The sequence below is a fragment of the Rattus norvegicus genome, chromosome X, assembly GCF_021556685.1.
Source record: "Rattus norvegicus strain SHRSP/BbbUtx chromosome X, alternate assembly SHRSP_T2T, whole genome shotgun sequence".
Taxonomy (NCBI): Eukaryota; Metazoa; Chordata; class Mammalia; order Rodentia; family Muridae; genus Rattus; species Rattus norvegicus.
In genome coordinates, this window is record NC_141554.1 from 115,036,550 (window position 1) to 115,060,347 (window position 23,798).

The following is a 23,798-nucleotide window of genomic DNA, read 5'->3' on the forward strand; positions in this document are numbered from 1 at the left end:
TACAACAATGTCAAGCAACCAGAGCTTCCAGGGACTAAGCCACTACCTAAAGACTATACATGGACTGACCCTGGACTCTGACCCCATAGGTAGCAATGAATATCCTAGTAAGAGCACCAGTGGAAGGGGAAGCCCTGGGTCCTGCTAAGACTGAACCCCCAGTGAACTAGACTATGGGGGGAGGGCGGCAATGGGGGGAGGGTTGGGAGGGGAACACCCATAAGGAAGGGGAGGGGGGAGGGGGATGTTTGCCCGGAAACCGGGAAAGGGAATAACACTTGAAATGTATATAAGAAATACTCAAGTTAATAAAAAGAAAGAAAAATTAGGTCTAACATACAGAAAGTCCACACTTGAGGGGCAGAATGAGGTTTGGCTTGTATAACAGAAGAGTAGCCCTATTCTTTGGTGGTAGTATGTGATTTCTTGTCTACTTAAAATGAATACTTTGATGGGGATATGGGGTTCTTGAAAGCTGAAGTTGCTCCTGGTGACACCAGCCTATGGTCGTTAAAGTTGGAGTTAGTCTTCTTGTCTTCTGACATAAGTCTCGGGACAGGGATTTGTCTTTAGGAAACTTCAGGTACTATCGCAGACTTCCTATCAGAGGCACCTTACAAAACAAACAGCCCTTCGACATGTCTCAGTGGGTAAAGGCACTTGCTGAACAGGCTTCCCAAGCTGAGTTCAATATCCGGAACTCAGACAAGGTGGAAAGCAAGAACCCATTCTACAAAGTTCTTCGCTGGCCTCCAAAAGTGCACCATGGCAAGCATGCATCCCATCCCACCCGCCCAACAGTAAAAATATTTTTTTAAAAAGCCTCAGACCATCCTTGATGATAATACAATTGGTAATAATACTATCCATGTACAATTTCATCCCTTCCCTAGGCTGGAAAACCCTGCTTCTTAAGTTATCGAGAATAATTGTCACAAGAACACTAGATGAAAGTGCAGACACTAGCCGGGGCCTCTTAGTTTTTGCAAGCTCAAGGTGAGGATTGTCCCTTGCAGCTGGTGACCTGGGCCTTTACATCTGGGAATGACAGTGCCCTTCACAGCCGACCGCTCTTTTGTTGGAGATGTACAGAGGATATTCTTTACCTCAGCTCGAAGACTTTACTGCTCCTGTTTGACGAACAACTGTGAACAGCCTCCATTTCTGTTGCATTCGCCAAGCTGTTCAGGAGTTAGAAGTTGGGCAACAGGGCTTTGGTGTGTTTAATGTTGCAACACAACAGATCCAGGTGTATTTTCCACTACCCTTGTGATGCTGGAGGAAGCTTAAGATCTCAGGGCTAGGGGCCAAAGAAGTCATCAGTCCTGCACAAGGAAATCCTGTAAATGCAAGCAGCTTGGTACTATATAGCTTCAAAGCTCTCTGTCTCTGCCGGGTGTGTCAGCCACGCTAAAGGTGATGCTGTCATCACATGGTAGAAAGTTTTTTACAACCCTTCCTGGTCTCTGAGTGCTATTGCCGCAGATGAGTGTAATTTTCAGCTTGTCTTCTGCTGCCCTGGTTGCGCTTCTCATTCATTCAGCCATCACTTGCTTTTGCCTTCTTCGTATGGTTTGGCCTAGAATGCATGGGCTCAAGTGACACTTCCGCCAACCCCCTTCCAGCCTCCCCAGGTGCTGGGACATATGGAGCTGTGCTACCTTGGTTAGCTGGTTGCTGGCTTTATTGGGTATTTTTATTTACATTTCAAATGTTATCCCCTTTCCCAGTTACCCCTCCAGAAACCCACTATCTCTCTTTGCTTCTATGAGGGTGCTTCCCCACTCCCTCCCACCTCTCTGCCCTGGTGTTCCCTTACACTGGGGCACCGAACCTTGACAGGACCAAAGACGTCTCCTCACATTGATGCCCAACAAGGCCATCCATCCTCTGCTAAATATGCGGCTGGAGTCATAGGTCTATCACTACTGTGTACTCTTGGGATGGTGGTTTAGTCCCCAGGAGCTCTGAGGGGTCTGGGTGGTTGATATTGTTCTTCTTCTTATGGGGTTCCAAACCCCTTCAGCTCCTTCAGACCTCATGATGGGCTTGGAGCTTCTTAGGGAATCTGGCCATGTAGAACTTGCTCTTTCTCTTTTGGGATATCTTGATGGAATGGGTGGAAAAGGGAATGGTGGCTAAGATTTTCCCAGCTTCAGTTTATGATCTGACAGTTTCCTTTCATCGTGAGCACTCACTACTTTATGTGAGGGGTTGTCTAAATGCGCACCAAGAGCAGGGAAGCTCGAGCCCTAAGCGTGTGAGCTGTGAAATTTGAATGACTACAAACTCCTCCACCCATCCTGTGTAAGGGAAGTGGGTAGCAGGAAGCTTACCACCAACCTCTGCTTCGGGAAACCTGTGTATGGTATACCCCCTGCCTGCCTCTGAAACTCTGAAAGCTGCTCATTTTCCTGAGCACATAGAAAGCAGAAGAGCTGTGATGAAAGTGTGATTATCTGGTCATAAGTATCTGCTGACTCAGTCCGGGAGGCTTTTGAATGAGAGGAGATGAAATTTCAGCTGTGCCGCAGGGAGCAGAGGTGCACGGCTGGATGGAGAGAGGACTGTAGGCCAGGTATGAGCCAAGGTAGGTGAGGCAAATGTGGGGGCGGGTGAGGGAAAGAATTAGGACAGCCCGACATGTGATCATGGCATTGTAAGACTGACACCCCATTGACCTTTGGGCCACATGGCATTAGGATAATTCTGTGGCCTGGCGGCGCCCTCTTTTCTTGATCCCACCTACACTTTATTGTACTCTCTGAATGAAATAGTTTTGAAGTATTGAATTTTGAATCGTATGTCTTCCTCCAGTAAGCCTCACATATCCATAACTTCCCTGACACTGTGAGATGGATTTGGGGTGAACCCGCTGGTTTTCTAAGCTATTGCTTTTGCTTTTTGCTTCTTTGTTCCTTCCTTCCTTTCTTGCCCTCCCCACCTCTCTCTTCCTTTCTGTCTCTGTCCCTCTTTCTGTTTCTTTGTCTCCCTCTCCTCCACCTCTCTCCCCTCCCGCTTGATAGTATTAAAAGACTAAACTTAGGGCTTCGTGCTTTGGAATCGGGCATCTTGCCACTGAGCTGTAGCCACAGCCCTAAGCTGATGTACCTTAATGTATTAGCACTGTTTTTCTGTGCTCATCAGATGAGCTTCTGTGTAACGTGAGAGATTTGGGACTATAACTAGCTTGGAGTCATAAATGGTGTTTTAAAGGAACAGCTTTTAAACACTTGCCGTGGAGGTGGCTGATTTCGAGCTTAGCTTTGGACTCATTACTGAGAAAGGTTTTTAGAAGATGGCCTTTGCCCTGTGTAGCATTATTAAGACTTGGTCTTGGCAAGGGAGAAGAAGCTGTACGGGTGAACACCATGCATTTAAAGGGGAAGGAGACTAGATACCTAGAAGTCTCCTAAGAAAATTTCAGGGAAACCATTTCCTCTTTGGTGTGATAGTCTGGTACCTGCTTTCCTAGTACCTAATTAATTGTCTGGAACCTGCTTATATTCATAATACGTTCTTTCCTTAATGCTTTGAGGACTGGGGGACCTTTCCAGGTAATTATAGGACTCTCTTCCCTCCCGTGTCCACAAAATGCATATTCAGTTTTGTCTTCTACCAGTCTCCTAGGAAGCGATTTGTGAGTAGGGATTGCTCTTTTTTCTTCCTTTTCTTCCTTCTATGTAGCTGTGCTTGAAAACATATTGTTTGGGGATTCATCATCTTCAGGAAAAGAAAATGCTACCACTCCAACAACTTATTCCATCTTGCGAAAGCCAAGTGTGGACTCTCTTCTGTTATGTAATTTTTTTTTTAAAGAACAATACAGGTTAATAAGATTTGGGTAAAGTATGTTGAAGGAATGAAAAAGTGGAGATGTTCTATTTTTAGAGAAGTCATGTGTGGTTATTGTACAGAAAGAAATGAAACATTTCATAAATAAATAAAACTGTAAGAGTAACAGGTAATTCTGTTAGTAGGATGATATAATTTCCTTCCGGTTTTTGTCATGCATCCACTCAAAAATCATGATTATTCTCTTTATGCTTTGTAATGTTTTCAAAGCTGATAGGCTACATATGGTGGTCCATGCCTATAACACAAACCAAGGAGGTTAAATAAGGGGGATCAGGTTATATAACAAGCTCAAGGCCAGTCCTGGGCTATTAGACCCTGTTTCAAACAAACAAACAAACAAACAAACAAACAAACAAGGAAAACAAAATGAATGTTAGTAACCACAATTAGTTCTTAGTTTATATACTATAGCTGTTTCCCTCTCTTATTAAAGCTTCTCAAACAATTATTTCTAATGACCATATAAATATCTATTACTTGGATGAATAATGTATCATAATATAGTACAGCTAATATAATATAGCGAGTGTATAAATAACATCCTGTTAACTTAGCATTTCTTTTCTTGGCTAGATAGATATTGAAGGAGTCTTGAGTAGCACAGGGAAATTTCATGACCTGGGCTATATGTGTGTTTCTGGTCCTTGCTTTTTCATCCTGAGTGAAGATGAAAGGTTCAGCTTCTGTGCCTTCACTTGTAAGGAATGTATAAATGTGACTCACACCTTGAACACTGGAAAGAATTGGAGGAGCTGACCTCTGGAAGTCTTTTAGCATGGAGCTAACATAGACTAAGTACTCACTAAGTGCTACTAATATTACATAGCATTATCCTTGTCTTTAGCACCCACCACCTCACTTTTAGACTTTGAGATTGAAAATTGCCTTCATTTAGATAAGTAGAATTTGAGAATGGAAATTACTTTCAGCTAAGTAGCCCCTTTTATCAGTTGAGCATTTTCCAGATGGAAGCTTATGTTAATTTCATAAGAGGTGGAAATGTTCTGGAACCTTTGCCCTTAGATATCCCTACTTGGTGCAGAACAAGGTAGTGGGGAACCCACTGGCTGAAAGCAGGGGAATGGTCTTTGAACCCACAGGCAAAGCCACCTAAACTTTTCTCCTGTACCTATCACCTTTAAAAAAATCATGTTTTTAATGTTCCCATTTTCATTTTGAAAAAAAAAAATTTGAAACTTTCCAAGAAGTGTATCAAAACGGAATGAACACATGCAAGTCCTGAGTGAGATTTAGCATTTGTTATGCTTTCTGATATGAATCCTAAAATACACATCAATGTAGCCTTCCTTTCTATATGACAGGCATGTACTGTGGGACTTTAAACTGCTGACCAAAATGGAATGCTCTCGGATGCTGAGCTTAGGGAAATAGAAGGCCAGTGTAGAAGATCCCTGGACTCTCTTACACTAGAATAGGTCTATTTTACCAGTAATATAAATCATAGAAAGTAAATCGCAACATATCTGGTTAGTGAGAGAATAAATTTGTATTTTTGAATATGATAATGGAGAAATAACCTGTGGACTAAAAGAATATAGAACCAATTTAAGTGCCCTTAAATTAAAAAATAAATAGATCGTATACACCTGGAAAACCACTCAGTAACAAAGAGGAGTCGCTTAGTGATACAGTTAACACCAGGGATAAATCTCAAAGATATTTTGTCCCTCTCAAAAGGCTGCATACAGCAGTATAAGAACAGATGAGGCAGATCTGCATGTATTAACAGAGGTAATTAGAATAAGCCATGTTGAGTAAAAGCATAACTTGCAAGAACTATTATCATATAATATCTGTGACTCTCCATATATAACAGAAGCATAAAAATATATAATTTCTGTATATAATTTCTGAGTACATACAAATGTAAAGAGTTATAAAATATACTAAAAAGGGTTTTGAGATTGCAGTTCTTGTTGGTAGGAGTGTGGTAGACAATACTATTCAGAAAGGGTCTAACAGATAGCAATTGCTCTTTTGTATTTTCATTTACAAGGTGGCTAGTCAGGTGTAGTGAGAGGAGATAGAAGAGAAGCTGAAGAGAACAAAGTCTATTTTATTTGGCTCTAGTACTCCAAGTAGAGCCACAAGGAAGAGACCTCAAGATGAAGCAATCAAGAAGGCAGAGGCAGGGGTTGGGGATTTAGCTCAGCGGTAGAGCGCTTGCCTAGCAACCGCGAGGCCCTGGGTTCGGTCCCCAGCTCTGAAAAAAAGAACCAAAAAAAAAAAAAGAAGGCAGAGGCAAAGGGACTGTTTAGGCCGCTGTCATTGAGTTGGCTTTGGAAAGGCAAGATGAGGCAGGGCTGGGTAAAGGGTTCAGGTTTGACTAGTTTGAATGCTTTAGGGGTAGATTTTAGTTGTATGGCACCTGATCCTGGGATTGCTAAGGTGGAGGAGTGTACATAGAGGAAGCATAGCTTTGGACTGGTTAGGTTACATATCAAAGACCTGCCCACAACAGAGCCCTTCTGTTTCTAAGACCAACCCTCTAAAGCGGCATATATTCCCTAATGAGAAAGGTAATAGGCAGTCTCTGTCTCTGTCTCTCTGTTTCTGTCTCTGTCTCTCTGTTTCTGTCTCTGTCTCTCTCTGTCTCTGTCTCTCTCTGTCTCTCTCTCTCTCTTTCTCTCTCTCTGTGTGTGTGTGTGTGTGTGTGTGTGTGTGTGTGTGTGCGCATAAATCAGGGCTGCACACACACAAATAATTAAAATATTAAAAAAATAAGACAGCTCTTCCTGATTATAATACAAATAGCAACTAATGATTTAGGACAAGTACAGTGTCAAAAATGTAGGTTTGAATCTTGATTCACAGATGTGATCTTGGGCAAGTTGTCAATTATTTGAAGTTTTGGTTTCTCAGTTATGAAATGATGATAATGATTATTATAATAAAAACTAGGTAAACTGGGCATGGTGTTTATACACCTTTAATTCCAACACTTACGCTTTGTCTTGAGAAAAACAAATAAATAAAAAAACAAATACCTAGGATGATTGAATTAAGAAGATATATTTAAATAATTAGCCCAGCGATTTTCCCATGTTCAATATTTTTGTATTATTTATACAAGTCATTTTTATGTATTAAATGTAAGAATCTGCTCTTTACCCTCCGCCCACACAATTTTTATAGCTGAATTTTGAGGACTCCAAACAAGGCTTGCCTTTATATGGAATGTTTTGAATTTTGATTTCAATTTTTTTCTTCTTTATACTGTCTTTCCATGGGTCATTGGAATCTACTCTCCATCCCTATATCTTTTGATACCTAAGTGTCTCACTGGTCTTATACAAAGGTCAACTTGCCTTTGAGGTCAGCAGAAGAGCCTAGCTCTAGATTTTAGTGGTACATGGATCATCCAGGTGGCTTTTCCTCTTCCGGCATGAATCTATGCTGTGGCTGTCATAGAAATGGCAATGTTAGGCCAGAGTCAACTCAAGACCTAGATAAAATCAGTTTTCCAGAGCACAGGGTGTCTGGATAGCCCTTTGAAAACTCAGCTGATCAGCCTGAGGTAAAAGGACCAAGACTGCTTCAGACTGTCTACTCCTACTAACCTGTGTGTCTAGACAGTCTTTCCAAAAATCACCTTCAAAGTCAGATTGACCCTAGGGCAGATGATACAGGAGGTAAAGAGATGCCTGAAGCAAAAGGAAAGGCAGAGGTGCATCTTAGACTTCTCTGGAAAAGAGGAAAGCACTGAAAAAAGGCAGCAAGAATGATGGGAGTTTGAAGTCTGATGTCAGATCTGGGTATGAGTCTTGTCACTTACCAGATTACCTAACTTTCCTAAATGAACCTGATTTCCACATCAAAATGGTAGAAAAGTCACAGTGCCTATTTAGAAATTTGTTATCAGAATTAAGCAGTTAATTCCATACTTTCCCGAAATGGATTAGGTGCACATTGTCACCATCGTTGAGGCTTGGGGACACAGAATAGCAGGAAGAAATAGATTGGCAGGGATGAAAAGGAGGCTCAGGGCTTCTGTGCTGTCTTGTGGCCAGCACTTGAACTTAGTTGTCGGGCCACTTTTGTGAACTGTGAGAGGAGCCAAATGTCTAGGTGCAGGTATTTAAACATTTGGCGCTGTAACACAATGTTGGCATCTACAGAGTTCTTTGAATTCCACACAGCTGCGTTAAAGAAACAACAGCAAAGATGCCATCATTGTTTTTAGCTTATGAGTTTTTATTGTGCCACATCCCTAGTTGCACAGAGCACATTTAGCCCACAGGCCAAAGGACACACCTAGTTGAAGTCTTCAAGATATTCTGTTGTCCTGGGATGTGCGTGGGGTGTGGGGGAGAAAGACATTGAGACTCAAGTCGTCTAACATCTTACTCAGCTGTGTCTTACTTGACTAGTGCCTTTACTGTTGTGTGTCTGAGAGGAACAGTTCAGGGATGGTTGTTCATGACCCAGCAAATTAGCTTTTGTTCTGCAGGAACAAACTCATTCTTAGTCAGCCTCTCTCTCTCTCTCTCTCTCTCTCTCTCTCTCTCTCTCTCTCTCTCTCTCTCTCTCTCTCTCAAATGAGAACCATGTGCTCGGAATGGTGAAGAAAGCTGCTTGAATCCCTCCTCAGAGTCCTCACAAGAAGGGTTTGTTCCTGGGTTAATTGTTCTTGACTTGGGAAGGATGTGCAGTGTGCATTTTAATAAGCCCGGTGTTGGGACTGGGAAACGCTATCATTACTTGATGCTCCGCTTGTCTTCCCTCCCTTTCTGTGTCTCCTCTGTAATGTTAGCGGTGGAACTCAGGGCATCGTTTAGATTAATCAAGTGTTCTACCACCAAGCTAGTGTCCTAGCATTGCTTGGCTTTTAAGCTACCAGAAAGCATACATAAACTAAATCAGAGAAAGCCTGAGTGTTTCCTTGTTTGCCCACCCTACCTTGAGTAGCAACTAATAAAGTCATTGCTGAGAGATCAGGGAAACAGGCTGTATCATACTGCCGATCCTGTTGTCTTCTTTGCTGTGCTAAAATACACTGACAAAAGGAACTTAAGGGAGAAAGGGTTTATTTGGCTCACAGTTCCATGGTATAGTCCCTCAGTGTAGGGAAGTCAAGACAGCCCATCCCTGAGAGAACTGGTCAGATTCCATCCACAGGCAGAAGCAAGGAGCAGGAAGTTAATATATTTGCATCTCTGTTTTATGCAGGCTAGGATCCTGCGCCTAGGGGTTGGTTTATTAGAATGATTGCTTGTTTACAGAGGCACAGTCAGTCTTGTCACCAAAGACCTGGACAGAAAAGGATAGTACAAGCTTGCGAGCTGTCTGGAAGGCTCTGTACGCTCAACTGGGCATCTAGGAGGCAAGCAAGACTGTGCTTGCAGTCACACTGGGTCTTTCCACCTCAGCTAACCCAATTTTGACAGTCCCCAGGCATTCTCAAGTTAACCTTACTCTAGATAGTTCCTCACAGGTATCCCTGGAAGCTAATAGACAGGCTTCTGGAGTAATACCGAGTCCTTAGGTGTTGCACTTCCTGGTTTCAAATGCTGCAGCACTTAGAGTCATTGGTTGGGGCTGACTTAAATGTTTAGGAAGCACAGAGCTTGGTATACAATGAACTGTTGTAACCGAAGTGTGTTCAGAAAGTGTTTGGGGATTTGGAGGCAGTATGTGTTCCAGATAATAAGCATAAACATATACTTATTGACTTCGCATGTTGGGTGAGCTCTTGGTCTGTTTTCCCCAGAGGGTCACTTCTCCCACATGGCCTAGCTCAATCTCAAACATTTTCTTCTCCGTCGTGACCTGTTGATGTTCTTTCTCCTCCAGGTTACAGATGCACATGTTGAATGGAGCTCTTCTGGCATTGCTCTTTCCTGTGGTAAATACCCGGCTGGTAAGTAGTGTCTTCCAGCAATGCAACATCTAAGTCATCTAACTCCTGTCCTAGCCAACCTTTCTCCTGATTCGTTGCCCTTAAAGGCATATGATTTGAATATGTGTATGTTAAGGCTGATGTTTGACACAGTCATGACTGGAGTTGATAGAGGCTTGTGAGAAGTTTGCTACACTTCAGCTACAGCAAGGGTTTAGAAAAACAGAACTTGAAAAACCAAAACTTTATATAGAACTTGGACAGATTTGATGGAATGAAATGGATCTAGGACCACACACCCATAGGCTGAGACTTCTAGATGTTTTAAGGGACACAGTGATGTAGAATAACATCCTAGGGGACTTCAGAACTTGTCTGTTTTACCAAGGAACCTCTTGAGCAAGCATATGTTTTTCTACATCCACCCAGATCCACAGGGCAGAGCAGGCCACTTCCTCCACCTTTGGGAGAAGCAGGAACTACAAGGCTGAAGGCATAGCAGATTGTCTAGACGCATACATGTGGGGCTCCTGGGAAATTAATGAGCCATTTATTGAAAGTCTAGGAAAAAATTATCTATAAAGATGGGTAGTCTGGTTTTATGCTTTTGTGACTTAAATTTGTCTTCTAGATGAACATCATAGATTAACTCTTAAAGTAAAACTTCTCTTTTGGATATAATTTTGTAGTTTACAGGGTCTCTCTCTCTCTCTCTCTCTCTCTCTGTGTGTGTGTGTGTGTGTGTGTGTGTGTGTGTGTGTGTGTGTGTGTGTAAGAGAGGGGAGGTAGAACAATTATTACAGCCCCTCTTGTTTCACAGAGGAAGTAACTGACATTCAGGATGTCACCTGAATTGTAAGTGGCAGTTTAGATCGGAGTCTGACCCTCTCAATTCTAAAATGAGGCCACACTGCCCTTTCTGAAGAATGTAATCATCTTCCCTCCACAGATATTCCTCAATAGTGTAAGTTGTGCTATTCTAGATTTACATAATATAGCAGTAGAAATTAAAAGTGAAAAGTTCACCTAAAGCAATAATTTTGGAACCTTTTCACTGTGCTCTGGACCCATCAGATTATTAGACAGCTGGGCTGTGGTTTTAGCTCAGTACTAGAATATGCCTAGCATATTCAAGATCCTGGTTCCCATCCCTGGTGCTGTGAAACAAAGAAACAGGCAAATTAAGAAGACGCTTGTCCCACCCCCTAGAACAATTGATTGACAGGACAGTAGCAAACCAACAAAGCGATGCTCCTCAGGCTGTTCCTAGAGAATCCATATGTTAGGCACTCATAATTCAGTTAAGTTACTCTAAGTGTGTAATTTAAGGTGTGGCCGAAAATTAAGCATCAACTGGGTGTTGCTTGTTAGAAACGATGGTCAGGCCTCACCACAGACTTATTGTATCTGTATCTACTTAGATGCTAGTTTAGATGACCTAGACCGTTTCCTCCAAGGAGCCTGAAAGCACCTTCTCTGTGAACCGTCTGGGCTTGTGTGAAAGAGAGGTGGCAGGCAGTGCTGTTTCTGATTGAACAGTGAGCCTTCATTCTGATCGGCGTTCCCTGTGAGATAGCATGGCTCCGCACAGTTTACATCATAGGCACTATTGTTCTCACTTCTATGACCCTCACAATAGACTTTATGTAACTTCACCTGCTAAATTCTAGAATCAGACCTCATGCCTTGGGCTTTCAAGTGTAGCTCAGTGGGAGAACACAGCACTAAACAACCACAAGACGCTCCTCCCTTGGTCTTCAGAACAGAGGGCATCATGTATCATAGAATGGCACGGATAACCCAAATGAACAGATTAAATCGGTACTTTAGAAAAATAAAAGTTGGCTTTGTACCCCCTTGCTCATTACTGGCCGTGGCTCAGGGCTGTGGAACTGGAGCTGTTCTCTGCCTGTTGTAAGAACAGCTAAGGCTTGGGAAAGGATCGCTGCTCTCTTGTCCCATCTCTCTCCTCACCATATTCCAGCTCCCAGGAGAAGCTGGGTGACAGAGAGCTACTGTCTTAATTTTCTTCAGGTCTCTTAGCTACCAGGACCTGTACAGCAGGATCCCTCAGAAAATCATCCCCTAAACTAATGGTGCCAGTGATTCTGAGTTTGAAGGTGGTCAGTCCAGAGCTCTGGCTAACCAAACCAGCTTCTGCCACTTGCAGTTCTGTCCCCAGGGAAACCCCAGGAACTGTTTTCCTTGTAGCATCTTGAGCTCTTGGCAGAAGTTAAGACTCCATACCATTGCACAGGAAGGGGAGTGAAAGCCCCAAGAGGCTTGGCCACACACCTGAGGGCATTTAGGAAGTTGCTGGAGAGGTTCTCATTGAGACACTATTGTTAATAGCAATTGAGTGGGTCTCACCAGGTCTCCTGATGTTTCCCTAAGTCTGTTATCAGTAACCACAGAGACAGCAACCTCAGTTGCCACTGTGTTGAGTGCCCATTTTTGTGCCAGGAGCTGTTGTAACTCTTTTGCCTGAGTGGATTTAGTTAATCTTTACAACTTTTGAGGCTAAGTTCAATTATCACCTCCAAGGTCAAGATGCCAACAGGGTTGGCTTCTTTAGGCCTCTTTCTTTGGCTTGAAGATGGTAGCCATCCTACGTTTGTTGTTCTGATTTCTTAGTGTGGTCACCTATTTATGACGACATCCATCACACTGGGTCCTAGTGCATTCTAGTAGCCTACCTTAATCTCTTCTTTAAATCCCTGTCTCCAAATAATACTCACATTCTAAGATAAAAGGGATTAGATCTCTGGCATATAAAAGGAGGTTGCAGAGGACCTGGAGGGGTCCATGATGCCTGTACTATCTTATACAGATAATATTGTTTCTTTCCTGACACCCTTTGATTTTTTTTAATATCCCTGGTTTTGTTCCTCTACCCTTTCCCACTTTTCTTCTCTTCTTCCTCCGTTTCTCTCTTTGTTTATCTCCCCTCATCTCTTTCTTTCCTCCCCCTTGGCATGCCATGGATCTGCTATGACAATACACGGTGCTTTCTAAAGAAATACTTATCAAGAGTATGCATCACTTTACCTGTTGCTGAAACTTCTTTTGTAGGCTCTTTTAGGAAGTGATTCCAGCCACCCAAATCCATTTTCACACACAAGCCCGTCTAAAATAAAGCCGAACACAGCTCACATCTCCATCTCACTTGTCTTTGCAATCGGGTTTACCCCGGCTCTTTTGTGTAGTTGGGGCTCCTCCTGAGCAACTTTGGCCTTTAGGGCAGTTGGTCAAGTTCAGATTGACTTTAAATGAGACACAGGAAGGCTGGAACTTCGTCATTAAGCCTGATGATCCAATTAGGCAGGCAAAGTAGCTTTGACTTCTCTTTTGCCTTTCCTTCTTGGCCCTTTATCTTCTTAATCTTTTTTTCCTCATTAGCAATGATGAGAAAGCAAGAAAAGGAACTAATTAGTGGTGCACCCATCCTATGACATATATATAAATGTACTTGCGTACATAAAGACAGGGTGAGAGGGAGTTGGAGGGAGTCACTTGCTACAGTCGGCTAAAGGATTTGAGGTCATCAGTGAATTTCCATGTGAACTCTTCTGCCCTCTGGCTGATTGGCACCGGGATTTGCAGACCAGTTAGAAAGTTCCACTTTCAGTTCAATGGGTTTTTCTGTCTTCAAAGCTGACAGCCTAAAAGAAGGACCTCTATTCCAATGGACCAAGTTATAAGTAAGTGCTCTTTATAGCTAGGATCCAGCTCAAGATGAAGCATCTTCAAGGTGTTTTACGGTAGCATGTCCTTTTGCTACTTAAACAGAGGAAACACCTCATGGGACCACTGGCTAGATTAGTCAGGTTCTCAAAACTTGTGTAATTGGATTTTATATTCTAGTAGGGAGATTTCCTTCTTTTTTCCCTTCCCTTCCCTTCCCCTCCTTCCTTTCTCCCATCCCTCCCTTTCTCCTTCCTTCCTTCCTTCCTTCCTTCCTTCCTTCCTTCCTTCCTTCCTTCCTTCCTGGTGTCCTTTATTTAAGAACAAAATGGTGAGTGATTGGCTTATGATCAATGACCTCACTGAACTCATCTTTCCTCCCTCAACACTCCCTGTCCCTCACCCATTGTGCTTCCTATTCCTCATCAGTAAACCAAGAGTATAATCCCAAAACTCTGGTGGTATAGGCTCTGGGTTCTCTTTATCTCTCTTCTCCCCTCTTCCCTCTGCCCCCCTCTTCCCTGGGCATGGCTGAAACCTCAGTTTGAATGTACAGGAGAGACCAGAGCAGTGACAGGAACAGAGGGAAAGGCTTCGTCTTTCTGAAAAAGGACCAAAGAGTACAACATGGTGAAGTGGGTGTGCTCATAGCTTGGACCACCAAAACTGGGCCCTGAGGGCAGAGGAAAGGATAGAGAGGCCTCCTGGAAAAAGAGAGCCTGAAGCCTCATCCTCCTCTCATTGGGAGTAGTTTGATCGTTTGCTCTTCCGGCAGTTGCAGAACCACATTGGGCTATAACCTTCTCTACTTCCAGCTGCTATGGATGATGCTGATCTGCTGCACAGTAGGCTTTGGACACTACAGGAATATGTTATCTGGGGTCTTTTTTTAAATGTGGTTCTCGGCTCTCCTCTGATTTCTCCTGTGGGCCTGCATTAGGATCTTCACTTTGTACTTCTGAAGGATCTCATTATTGACTTTCTTCACCCTCAGTTCCAGCAGGGGTCATAGCTGACACTTCTTGTAACCGAACTACAAGGGGGCCTCAAAGTGGCAGACGATCATCTGGTTGAACCTTTCCAAAGACACCACCTTAGAGCGAGCCCTACATCAGCCTGGATGTACCCCAAGGTGACCCCCTTCTGCTTTAGCATCCTGGCAAACTGTTCTACTTCTTTCTGTAGAGCTTTCATGTCTTGGAATTCCTCAGGATTTGGCTTCACCCCTCTCCTCCACTGGGGTGGACGGACAGTACAGAACTCAGAGGAAGCCCCATCTGAGTTGCTCTCCACTCTAGCTCCTGCCTGGCCCTCAGGCTTCAAAGTGTACAGGATAACTTGGGGCAGTTGGCCCACTCCAAACTCCACAGTATGCCATCCCTCTGAAGAATTATTACAGTGGAAAAAATGGGGAGATCCCTACATTTCCAAGCCTGGCCAAACCACTGGCCTGATTCTGGGCCCACCTAGAGGGCTTTGGAAGCTTTGAGGTCTAAAGGCCCACCTACCCTGGCTCCATACCCTAGTGGAAGTGAGAAGGCCAGTTCTAAAGCCAAGCACTGGGCTCATGTCCGCACCCTTAGCCCTCTTTGCCTGTTCTCCTTTTTGTTCTTTAAGGCCCATGATAGTTTCTTCTCAGTGCAATGTCTTCTGAGCTGCGGAGACTCAGCCTTAGAAAACAAGGTTAAGCCCTTTGCCCAGTAGAAGACACTAGCCTCGCTTGTCTGTATTTGCAGACTTCTGTCTTCTACTCAAATTATGATAATGATCCTTTTCATCCAGCTTCTTTTTCTCCAAGGCCCAAAGCCTCCAGTGTATGATTATCTCAATATCAGAATTTCCCATTATTGTGTATCTTTGTTGGTCTATTAGATTCATTTCCTTTTCCACCCCTTCTCCCTTTCCCCAGTTCCTCCTCTCTCCGGGCGGTTCTTTTGAAGTTCTCCCCACTCTCAGACGTAACAGAATTGCTGAGTAGTGCTTCTGTCTAGTTAGGAGTGCTCCCCGCCATTCTGAAACAGTGTCTCCGTGTTGTTTGGATGCAGCTTCTCTGCTGGCATACCTTGTCCCCATGTGGGTTGCTGGGACAGCTTCGCTGTCATCAATGCAAATAGGCTTGAGAATCCCACTCTGCTAATTGGCACACTGAAATGTGCTAATTGACCTAGAAGAGTTATTTATGTGACTGACAAAACTGAGCTTTTTTTTTTTTTAAGTTATAGTTTGGATTTCAGACTTGAGCTGGGGACAGAATATCCTTTTGGTTTCTCAAGGGTACTTAGAACATCAAAAGCTTGATTTCCTAAGAGGTCTTAAATTACTAGAGCATCTACTGAGGCAAAATTGTGAATTTACTTTCTACAAAGGTCGATGTGTATTGAATTAGATAAATGCAGTGTGTCTGACACATGGGGTCTGTTGCAAAGGGGCTGGGACTCCCAAGTTTAAGCAAATTCTAGGAACTGTCCTCATATGTGGGTTATAAGTATAATGCCTATGGAAAAAAAAACAGTCAGAAGATTATAAAAAAGGGAAATTGTTTTAATCTACTGCCAGTACTATCACCCCAGGAGTAAATTGTGTTAAAGGCTGATGTATCTGTGTTTTCATACTTCTCTTTTTGATCAAGATAAAGATTTTCATAGGGTTTTTGGTTTCCTAGATTATTTGAAATTAAGTTTCTTGCCCAGTTGAGATTTTATTATAAACCATTTTCCAGTGTACTTTAACCTGAAACCAGGCAGTCAGTAATCCCATAGGGCACACACACAATTCTCTTCCATTAGCTGTTTAAGATTAGGTTGGATCAAATATTGTAAGTATTCTCGGTGAGGGTGGAGCGTGTCTCTTGCCTTCTGCCTAATCCGTGCAGGACCTTATGCTTAGAACACCAGAGATATCACAAATAAAAATGATTGAATATTCTGAGCCTGGGAATACAGGCCTGTATGAGGCTGAGGCAGGAGACTCACATGTTTAAGGCCTGCTGGCCTCTATTCTGAGTCCAAAGCTAGTCTGAGCAATTTAGTGAGACCCTGTCTCAAGATAAGAATTCAGAGATAGAATGCTGGTTAACATGTGGGAAACCCTAGGTTTAAATTCCAATACAAAAAGAATCCCCCAAAAAACAAAACAAAACAAACAAACAACTGGCTCATGACATTGAAAGGTAGCATGTGTTGGTAGAAACATAGTGGAGATTGGCAGAAAAAATTGGAGTTAGATATGAGCACATTCATCTCTAAAATTTTCAAACAATGAAGAAAAAGCGTTTAAAAGAAAAGGATAAAAAGAATCCATCAGCAAATCTTCCATAATATTGAGAGAAAATCCAGAGGTTTCTTTCCTGTGTCCTGGGATCTGGGATTTGAAGAAAGAAAGGTGGTAAGGTTCTTTTTCCAGCCACTTAAAATCCTGTTTACTTCTGTCAATACAATGAAAGGCAGAGTTTCGTTACTGAAAATGCATGCAATACAGTGAAACATAGAAGTCACCACCAATGCATAGCTGGTTTCCCACACAGATTCAAAACAAGAAGAAGCAAGAGGCCATTGTCTTGCATGTGTGTGTGTGTGTGTGTGTGTGTGTGTGTGTGTGTGTGTGTGTGTGTGTGTACACTGTATATGTGGCTACGTTAGAGATTAAACTTCATTTATTCTGGACAAGGCTAATTTCTAATTGGCAATGAACCTTTGAGCTACATGCCAGAACTTGGTTTCCCTGTTTGTTTTTCTCCCTTTTATTTTAATAGAATTTTACTCAGGAGACCAGGTAGGCTTGAATTTGGGGCCCTCTTGTTTCAGCCTTCATAGTAGAGTAGCTAGGATTATAGGCTTGGACAACCTGGCTTGGATATATGATTTTTTTTCTATAAGTATAACATATGTACAGTGCAGAAAAAAAGGAAAATGCAGAAAAATAAAGAAATCAAACTGAAATTATGGGACAGTAGTGACTGCTAATATTGTTTGCTGTATGTCCTAGAAGGGCCATTTCCTCTCTGTAGATGGTAATAGGTCACAAGTGCCCTCTTTGGAGCCAGCCTGTCTGTGGATTTCTAGTCAGTTCCGGTGTATACAGCCATGACCTTGCATAAGGCAGTGGCCTCGTTGCCCTCATTAGCTTATCTGTAAGTTATGCTGTTCTGAATGATCATGTGAGGCACACACTTAGCTGAGCCTACATCACAGGAAGCAATGGAGAAGCATCCCATGGGGGTAGGGCTATTACCATTGCTAATATCATCTCCAAATGTTTGAGGAGGGCTCCTGCTAATGTGCCATTTTTTGATGCTATTCAGCAGAGCTTTGGCCTCAGCTCCTGGAGTTGCTCAGCATCATGAAGGGGGCTTTGTTTCTGAATTAGCCTTGCTGAGTGAGATTAAAATTCCCTGGCAGGGATTCTTGCTCTTTTTAATTTTTTTTGTATTTGGTTCAGGGGCAGTATGTTTGAATGGGAAACTGGCCAGCCCTCCCCACTTTCTCCCCTCCTGAAGGTAAATTAAGCTCACTCCTGTCTGTCTGTCTGTCTTTTTTTCTCTCTCTCTCCTTCAACCCATTCCTCTTTCCCCTCCTCTCTCTAAAACAAAATAGAAAGACCTATTTGGAGGTCAGTAGACCCAAGCCAGAGACTCAGAAGCCTATTCAGGGACTAGCCCAGTGAGAGTCACATGTGAGCCTGCTTGCATTCTGAGCTTCTTGGTGTCTTGCCTTGGCTCTGTAGAACACAGTCCTCTCTAATATCTTTGCTCTTCAACTTGAGCTACTATTCTAAATATTGATTTTTTTTTTTTAGGGATGGAGGTTGGCATAGCATCTTACATATCCTAGGTTGGTCTCAAACTCACTGTGATCTTAGAATCCAAATCTCTGACAGACCTCTCCAGTGGGATAATAGCCATATACTGCCACACCTAGCTAAGAGATGTTTCTTTGTGGAATAAAAGTATTATTTCCCAAGTTACGTTCTTCGTTTCAGACTATAGATTGCTGGGTATCAACCTCGACTGCACAGTTCACAGTCCCAAAGCTGCTTTCCAAATGTACCAGTGGAGAAGCTGGGCTGTAGTCAGTTGGACCAGTGCTTGCCTAGCAGGCAGGAAGCCCCGCTTTTGATCTCCACTAAAACTAAATAAACAACCGAAAAATGTGATCTAAGCCCTTCCACATGATGCTCAGGACCATCCTAAGTTTGTGGTCATCTGGAGCTGCATTATGTGTTCAGAGTCAGCCTGGATACCTGAGATCCTGGCTCACAAACAAAGCAGTTCACCAATGATTACATAGGACCACTGGCCAGTCCAGCGAGCAGCCAGGGCATCTGTGTTGTTTTGTCTCACGTTGTCCCTGACTGGAACTTGGGTCTTCGGAACATTTCATTTCACCAAGTATGATTGGTGGTATCTGTTCTTTATACCTCATGGATAGGGCATAGAGGGAAAAGTAAATGAGGGATAAGAAAAGAACAGTGTAGGAAAGGAAGGACTTTGGAAAGTTAAAGGTACCATGGAAAGGACTTCTCGGCCTCCTGTTCTCCTTGAGTAATATTTTGGAATGGGGAATTAATTGAGATACAACTTACACATAATAAATGCATCCTTTTAAAGTACCACTAAGTGGGGTTTTTTTTAGTATATTCAGTGTTATGCAACCATCACTATTATTTGATTTTACATGTTTTTTATCATCTATCTCCCAAACTAAGCTCTATACCTGGCCCCATTCACTGTTCCCTATCCCCAGACTCTGGCATTTAGAAATCAACTTTCGGTTTCTGTGGGTTTGCCTACCATGGACATAGATACATGAACTCCTCTAATGTTTTGGTTTTGCGTGTTTTCCTTGAGGACATTTTTAAGGATCATTCATTCTGCAGCATTGGTTAATACTTCATATCTCTGTGCATATAATATCCCTCTGCAGGATGTGTGATGTAATTAGCTATTGTGGCATGGGTGTGTTTTGTTTGTTTGTTTGTTGTTTGTTGGCTAGTGTGACTGATGTTGCTGTGCACAGTTGTTTAAGAGTGTATTCTTTGGTATATACTTTGGAATTGGACTGCTGCGTCATAATGTAACTGTCTGTATAGTTCTGGGAGTAACCTGCCAGATTCCCCCGTAACGTGACCGTATCAGTTGTTATCCTCACCAGCAATGAGTCATTTCCAACTTGTACACATCCTTGCATTGTTCTTGTCCTTTCCATTAGAGCTTTAAGGATGAGATGTGGACTATCATTGTGCCTTTGCTTTCCTTGATAGCTCACTGGTGATGGATGCCTCTTCATGCACTCGTTAGCTGTTTGTCAGCCTTGGGGGAGGGTTATTTCCAATTTTCTTTCCATTTTTGAGTTGCTTCTTACTAATAAGTTTTAAGAATTCTCTCTAAATATCAGACTCACGGTAGACATGCGCGTAGAAATGTCTTCTCTCTTCTCTTGGTTGGGTTCTGTTGCGTTGTTTGGTTTCTACATTGTTGAGACAAGATGTTATGTAGGCTGAGATAGCCTGGAAGTTACCACGGCGTCTGACATTGACTGCCAGTGTAGATTGACAGGATCTCATCTCTCCGTTTCCCAAGTGCAAGGATTCCAGGTGTTCACTGCCACACCTGGTGCCTGTGCATTTTCTTGATTGCACCCATTAGGCCCTTTGAACTGAACTTTTTTTTTCTTTTTTCTTTTTTCTTTTTTTTGGAGCTGGGGACCGAACCCAGGGCCTTGCACTTGCTAGGCAAGCGCTCTACCACTGAGCTAAATCCCCAACCCTCTGAACTTTTTTTTTAATTTAAGAGACTCCTTGTTTTTGATTTGGCTGTCCTTTGAAATACACATTTAAAAATTTTTTTTGAAAAACTAATATCTCTACTTTCGATTTGGTTGCTTTTACTTTCTGGGTTAACATGTGAAATATATTTTTGGCTAAAATAATGAAGAGAGGACATTTAAGAGCCTTATAAGGTTAGCACTTACATTTGCATATATGATAATTTTTGAGTGAGTGAATTTTTAAATGTGGTGTGAGTTGTCGGTCTAAAGTGATTTTTTTTTTTTTAGATACGTGGACATCCTGTTGTCTTTGTGTCATTTGTTGAAATGACTGCCTTTGTACTGCCGTCTATGTCAACAGTCAGCCAAAAAGAAATATCAGGTCTATTCACAATCCCAGTTCTGTCCTGGTTATCTGTCTTGCCTGGTATACATGCCCTAGTTTTGTGTGATCACTGTACCATTATAAGAAGCCTTATGTTGTTTTGCTTTATTTTGTTTTTTGAGACAGAGGCTCTCTGTGTAGTCCAATCTGGCCCAGAAATTTTGGTTTCCTTGACTCTTCCATGTGCTTGGGTTACAAATTCATACCATATCTGGTGATGGAAGGTTCAAAAGCTGGGACATATGTATTTTCTAAGATAGTTTTGGCTTTTCTGGGACCCTTGTTTTACCATGCAATTTTTTCAAAGAAGCCATTGGAGGTTTTGATAGAGATTGTATTGAATGTAGATTAGAGAAGTTTGCGCATCTTAACAATATTAAATCCTGCAATCCACAAATATAAGCTGTCAAAGCATCTAGTTATTCAGTTTTCAGTGATATTTTGTGGTTACTTAGTATAGGATATACATTTCCTTTGTTAAATTTGTTCCTATGCGTTTTATTCTTTTGTTTGTTTTTCAAGACAGGGTTTCTCTATATAGCCCTTCCTGACTGTCCTGGAATTGCTATATCCACAAGATTGGCCTTGAAGCCCCAGAGATCTGCCTGCCCTTGTCTCCTGAGTGCTGGGATTAAGTCAGGGACTATCATCCCCAACTTTTTTGTAAATGGAATTTTTGTTTATGTTGGTTTTTGAGACAGAGTTTCACTGTGTAACTCTAGCTGTCCCAGAACTCACTCTATAGACCAGACTGGCTCTGAACTCAAAGATCTACTTGCCTTTGTCTCCCAAGTGCTAGGATTAGAGGTGAGCACCACCATCACCTGTAAATAAAATTCTTCACTTTACTTTAATTATCTATTTATAGATTTATTTATTGATGGATTGATTTTAAATTTCCTTTTTATTATTCGCTCTCTTTTACTTCTATCAATAACTTGACCATAGTTGTGAAAAACATTTACCTTTGTGAGTACACTGTCTTCACACTGTCTTCAGACACACCAGAAGAAAGCATAGACTCCCATTACAGATGGTTGGTTTCTGGGAATTGAACTCGTGACTTCTGGAAGAACCAGCACTCCCCTGAGCCATCTCTCCACCCCTTTGACTTTATTTTAGATTACTCACCACTACTCTGTGGAAATGCAGCTCAATTTTCATGCTGCTTTTGTATCCTCTCACCCTTTAAGACCCATTTATTACCTCTAATTTTTTAATCTGTGGGCTCCTGAAGATTTTCTATGACAAAAATCATGTCACCTGTAAATAGAAATAGTTCTACTTCTTTCTTTCCAATCGGGAAATTTGTTCTTATTTTCCTTGTACACTTGTGCCTAGATCTCCTAACAGTGTTAAACTAGGAAGTAGCAAAAGCAGACACCCTTCTATCATTCCTCAACCTAAAGGGAGCTCATTCTGTCTGTCAGTCTGTTAAGTAACTTAGGTGTGGAGTGTTTGTAGATATCCATATCACACTGAGAGATTCCTCTTTTAATAAATGTTGCCAGTGAATTGAGTGAATTTAATATGGGGAAAGCTAGTCAGGCCGAATTTAGAATAGGTGAGAAATGTTAGTTCTTTGAAAGGGGGTATTATGATGCTTCCAGGATCATGAGCATGTTGTGTTCTGATTACCATGTGAAATTCTGTGTGGAACAGTGCTACACATCTTGGCATTTTGAAGACAGAGGCAGCAGGAGAACCATGAGCTTGAGGCTACCCTGGGCTGTATACCAAGATTTTCTCCTAAAAACTGATATTGTAGGAGGGTGGAGAGGTGGCTCAATGGTTAAGAGCACTGAGTGTTTTTCCAGAGAACCTGGGTTCAATTCCCAGCAACCACATGGTACCTCAGAACTGTTAGTAACTCCAGCTCTAGGAGATATGACACCTTCTCACATATATGCAGGAAAAACACCAATGCACATAAAATACTGAAAAAAAACTGAGATATATAACCATATGTAAATGATTAATCCAAACTAATAACATCTGTGCAATATCGTGGTACTATATTGGTAGGGTAAGATAAAATGTAACCTCAGGACTAGCATGTAGTTGATTTCAACAAATGATTGCTATATAGCTACCATGTTTTATGGAGCTTAGGCTGCCATAAAAAATATAATGGACTGGATGGTCAAGCAAAATTCTTACAGTTTTGGAAGTGTTGAGATGTGCTTTTCAAGTGACATCATAGTAAAGGCTTTCTCTGGCTTGCAGAAGGCTAACTTTAAATAGTAGAGGAGAGAAGTCAGCAAAAACAAGTCTTTGAGGCTTCATACAAGGACTATAACCCTGTGTTAGGTTTCTGTGGCAGAGATGAAGCACGTGAGATAACCATCTTATAAAAAGTATTTGGCTCAGTAGTCAGTAGTTTGAGTTCTCATGGTTGTCTGGGTCTTTTGTGTTTTAGGCCTCTGACAAGGCAGAGCATCATAGTGACAGTGTGTGGAGGTGGGAGAGTTTGCTCAATGCCTGGCAGCTAGGAAAGGGGGAGAGAGGAGAAGAGAGGGAGGAGAGAATGGGGTATGTGAAGAAGAACAGGAAGAGGAGGAAATGAAGGGAAGAGATGCTAATGTTTATGGCTCCTAATGACCTAACTTCCTTTCTTTAGGCCATTGGTTCTCAACCTTCCTATTGCTACAACCCATTAATACAGAATTTCGTTTTGTGGTGACAACCAACCATATAATTATTTTCATTGCTGCTTCATTACTGTAATTTTGCTACTGCTATGAATCATAATGTATCTGTTAAGCAAGATGTCTGATATGCAACCCCAGTGAAAGAGTCTTTCAATCTCCCAAAGAGGTCACAACCCACATGTTGAGAACCACTACTTGTGGATCACCTCCCAATTCCACAACCTCCCAATACAGTCATAGTCTGCTAACTAAGCCTTGAGCTCATGAGACGTTGGGAGACACATCTCCAAATCACAAGTGATGTATAGCCAGCCAGCCCTTACTCTTGCATCAGCACTTCTGGACAAGTGTTGTTCCCGTGTCCCCTGTTGTGTGAGTACAGTGTAGGATGGTCTGTTCCTTACATCTAAGACCTAGAGCCAAGTGACTTGAGTACAAACCAAGGTGTTAGAAAGGTGAAGAGGAGAAATGTTCCTTCCATGTCCTACTGCTTAGGGACCAATGGAAAAGACTTTGATGCGGGATGAGCTAAGGTCCAAGGAACTGAACCAGGAAGGAAGTTTTTGGTAGAGAAATGGGTGATCCAGGAAACCCTA

General features: G+C 42.3%; 1 protein-coding gene across 23 annotated transcripts in view; it reads left to right on the forward strand.

Annotated features, from left to right (window-relative positions):
* The window catches only part of Tmem164 (transmembrane protein 164), a 201,862-nt gene that overhangs the window by 82,017 nt on the left and 96,047 nt on the right, over positions 1 to 23,798 (forward strand). For 19 of the 23 annotated variants that reach the window (XR_015646390.1, NM_001434313.1, XM_087600448.1 and 16 more), the window contains 1 exon segment: positions 9,673 to 9,739. Coding sequence is in view for 18 of the 19 variants with exons in the window: in XM_087600448.1 (XP_087456574.1) it covers positions 9,673 to 9,739 (67 nt within the window). In the remaining variant the exon portion in view is untranslated. 23 annotated transcript variants of the gene reach the window in all.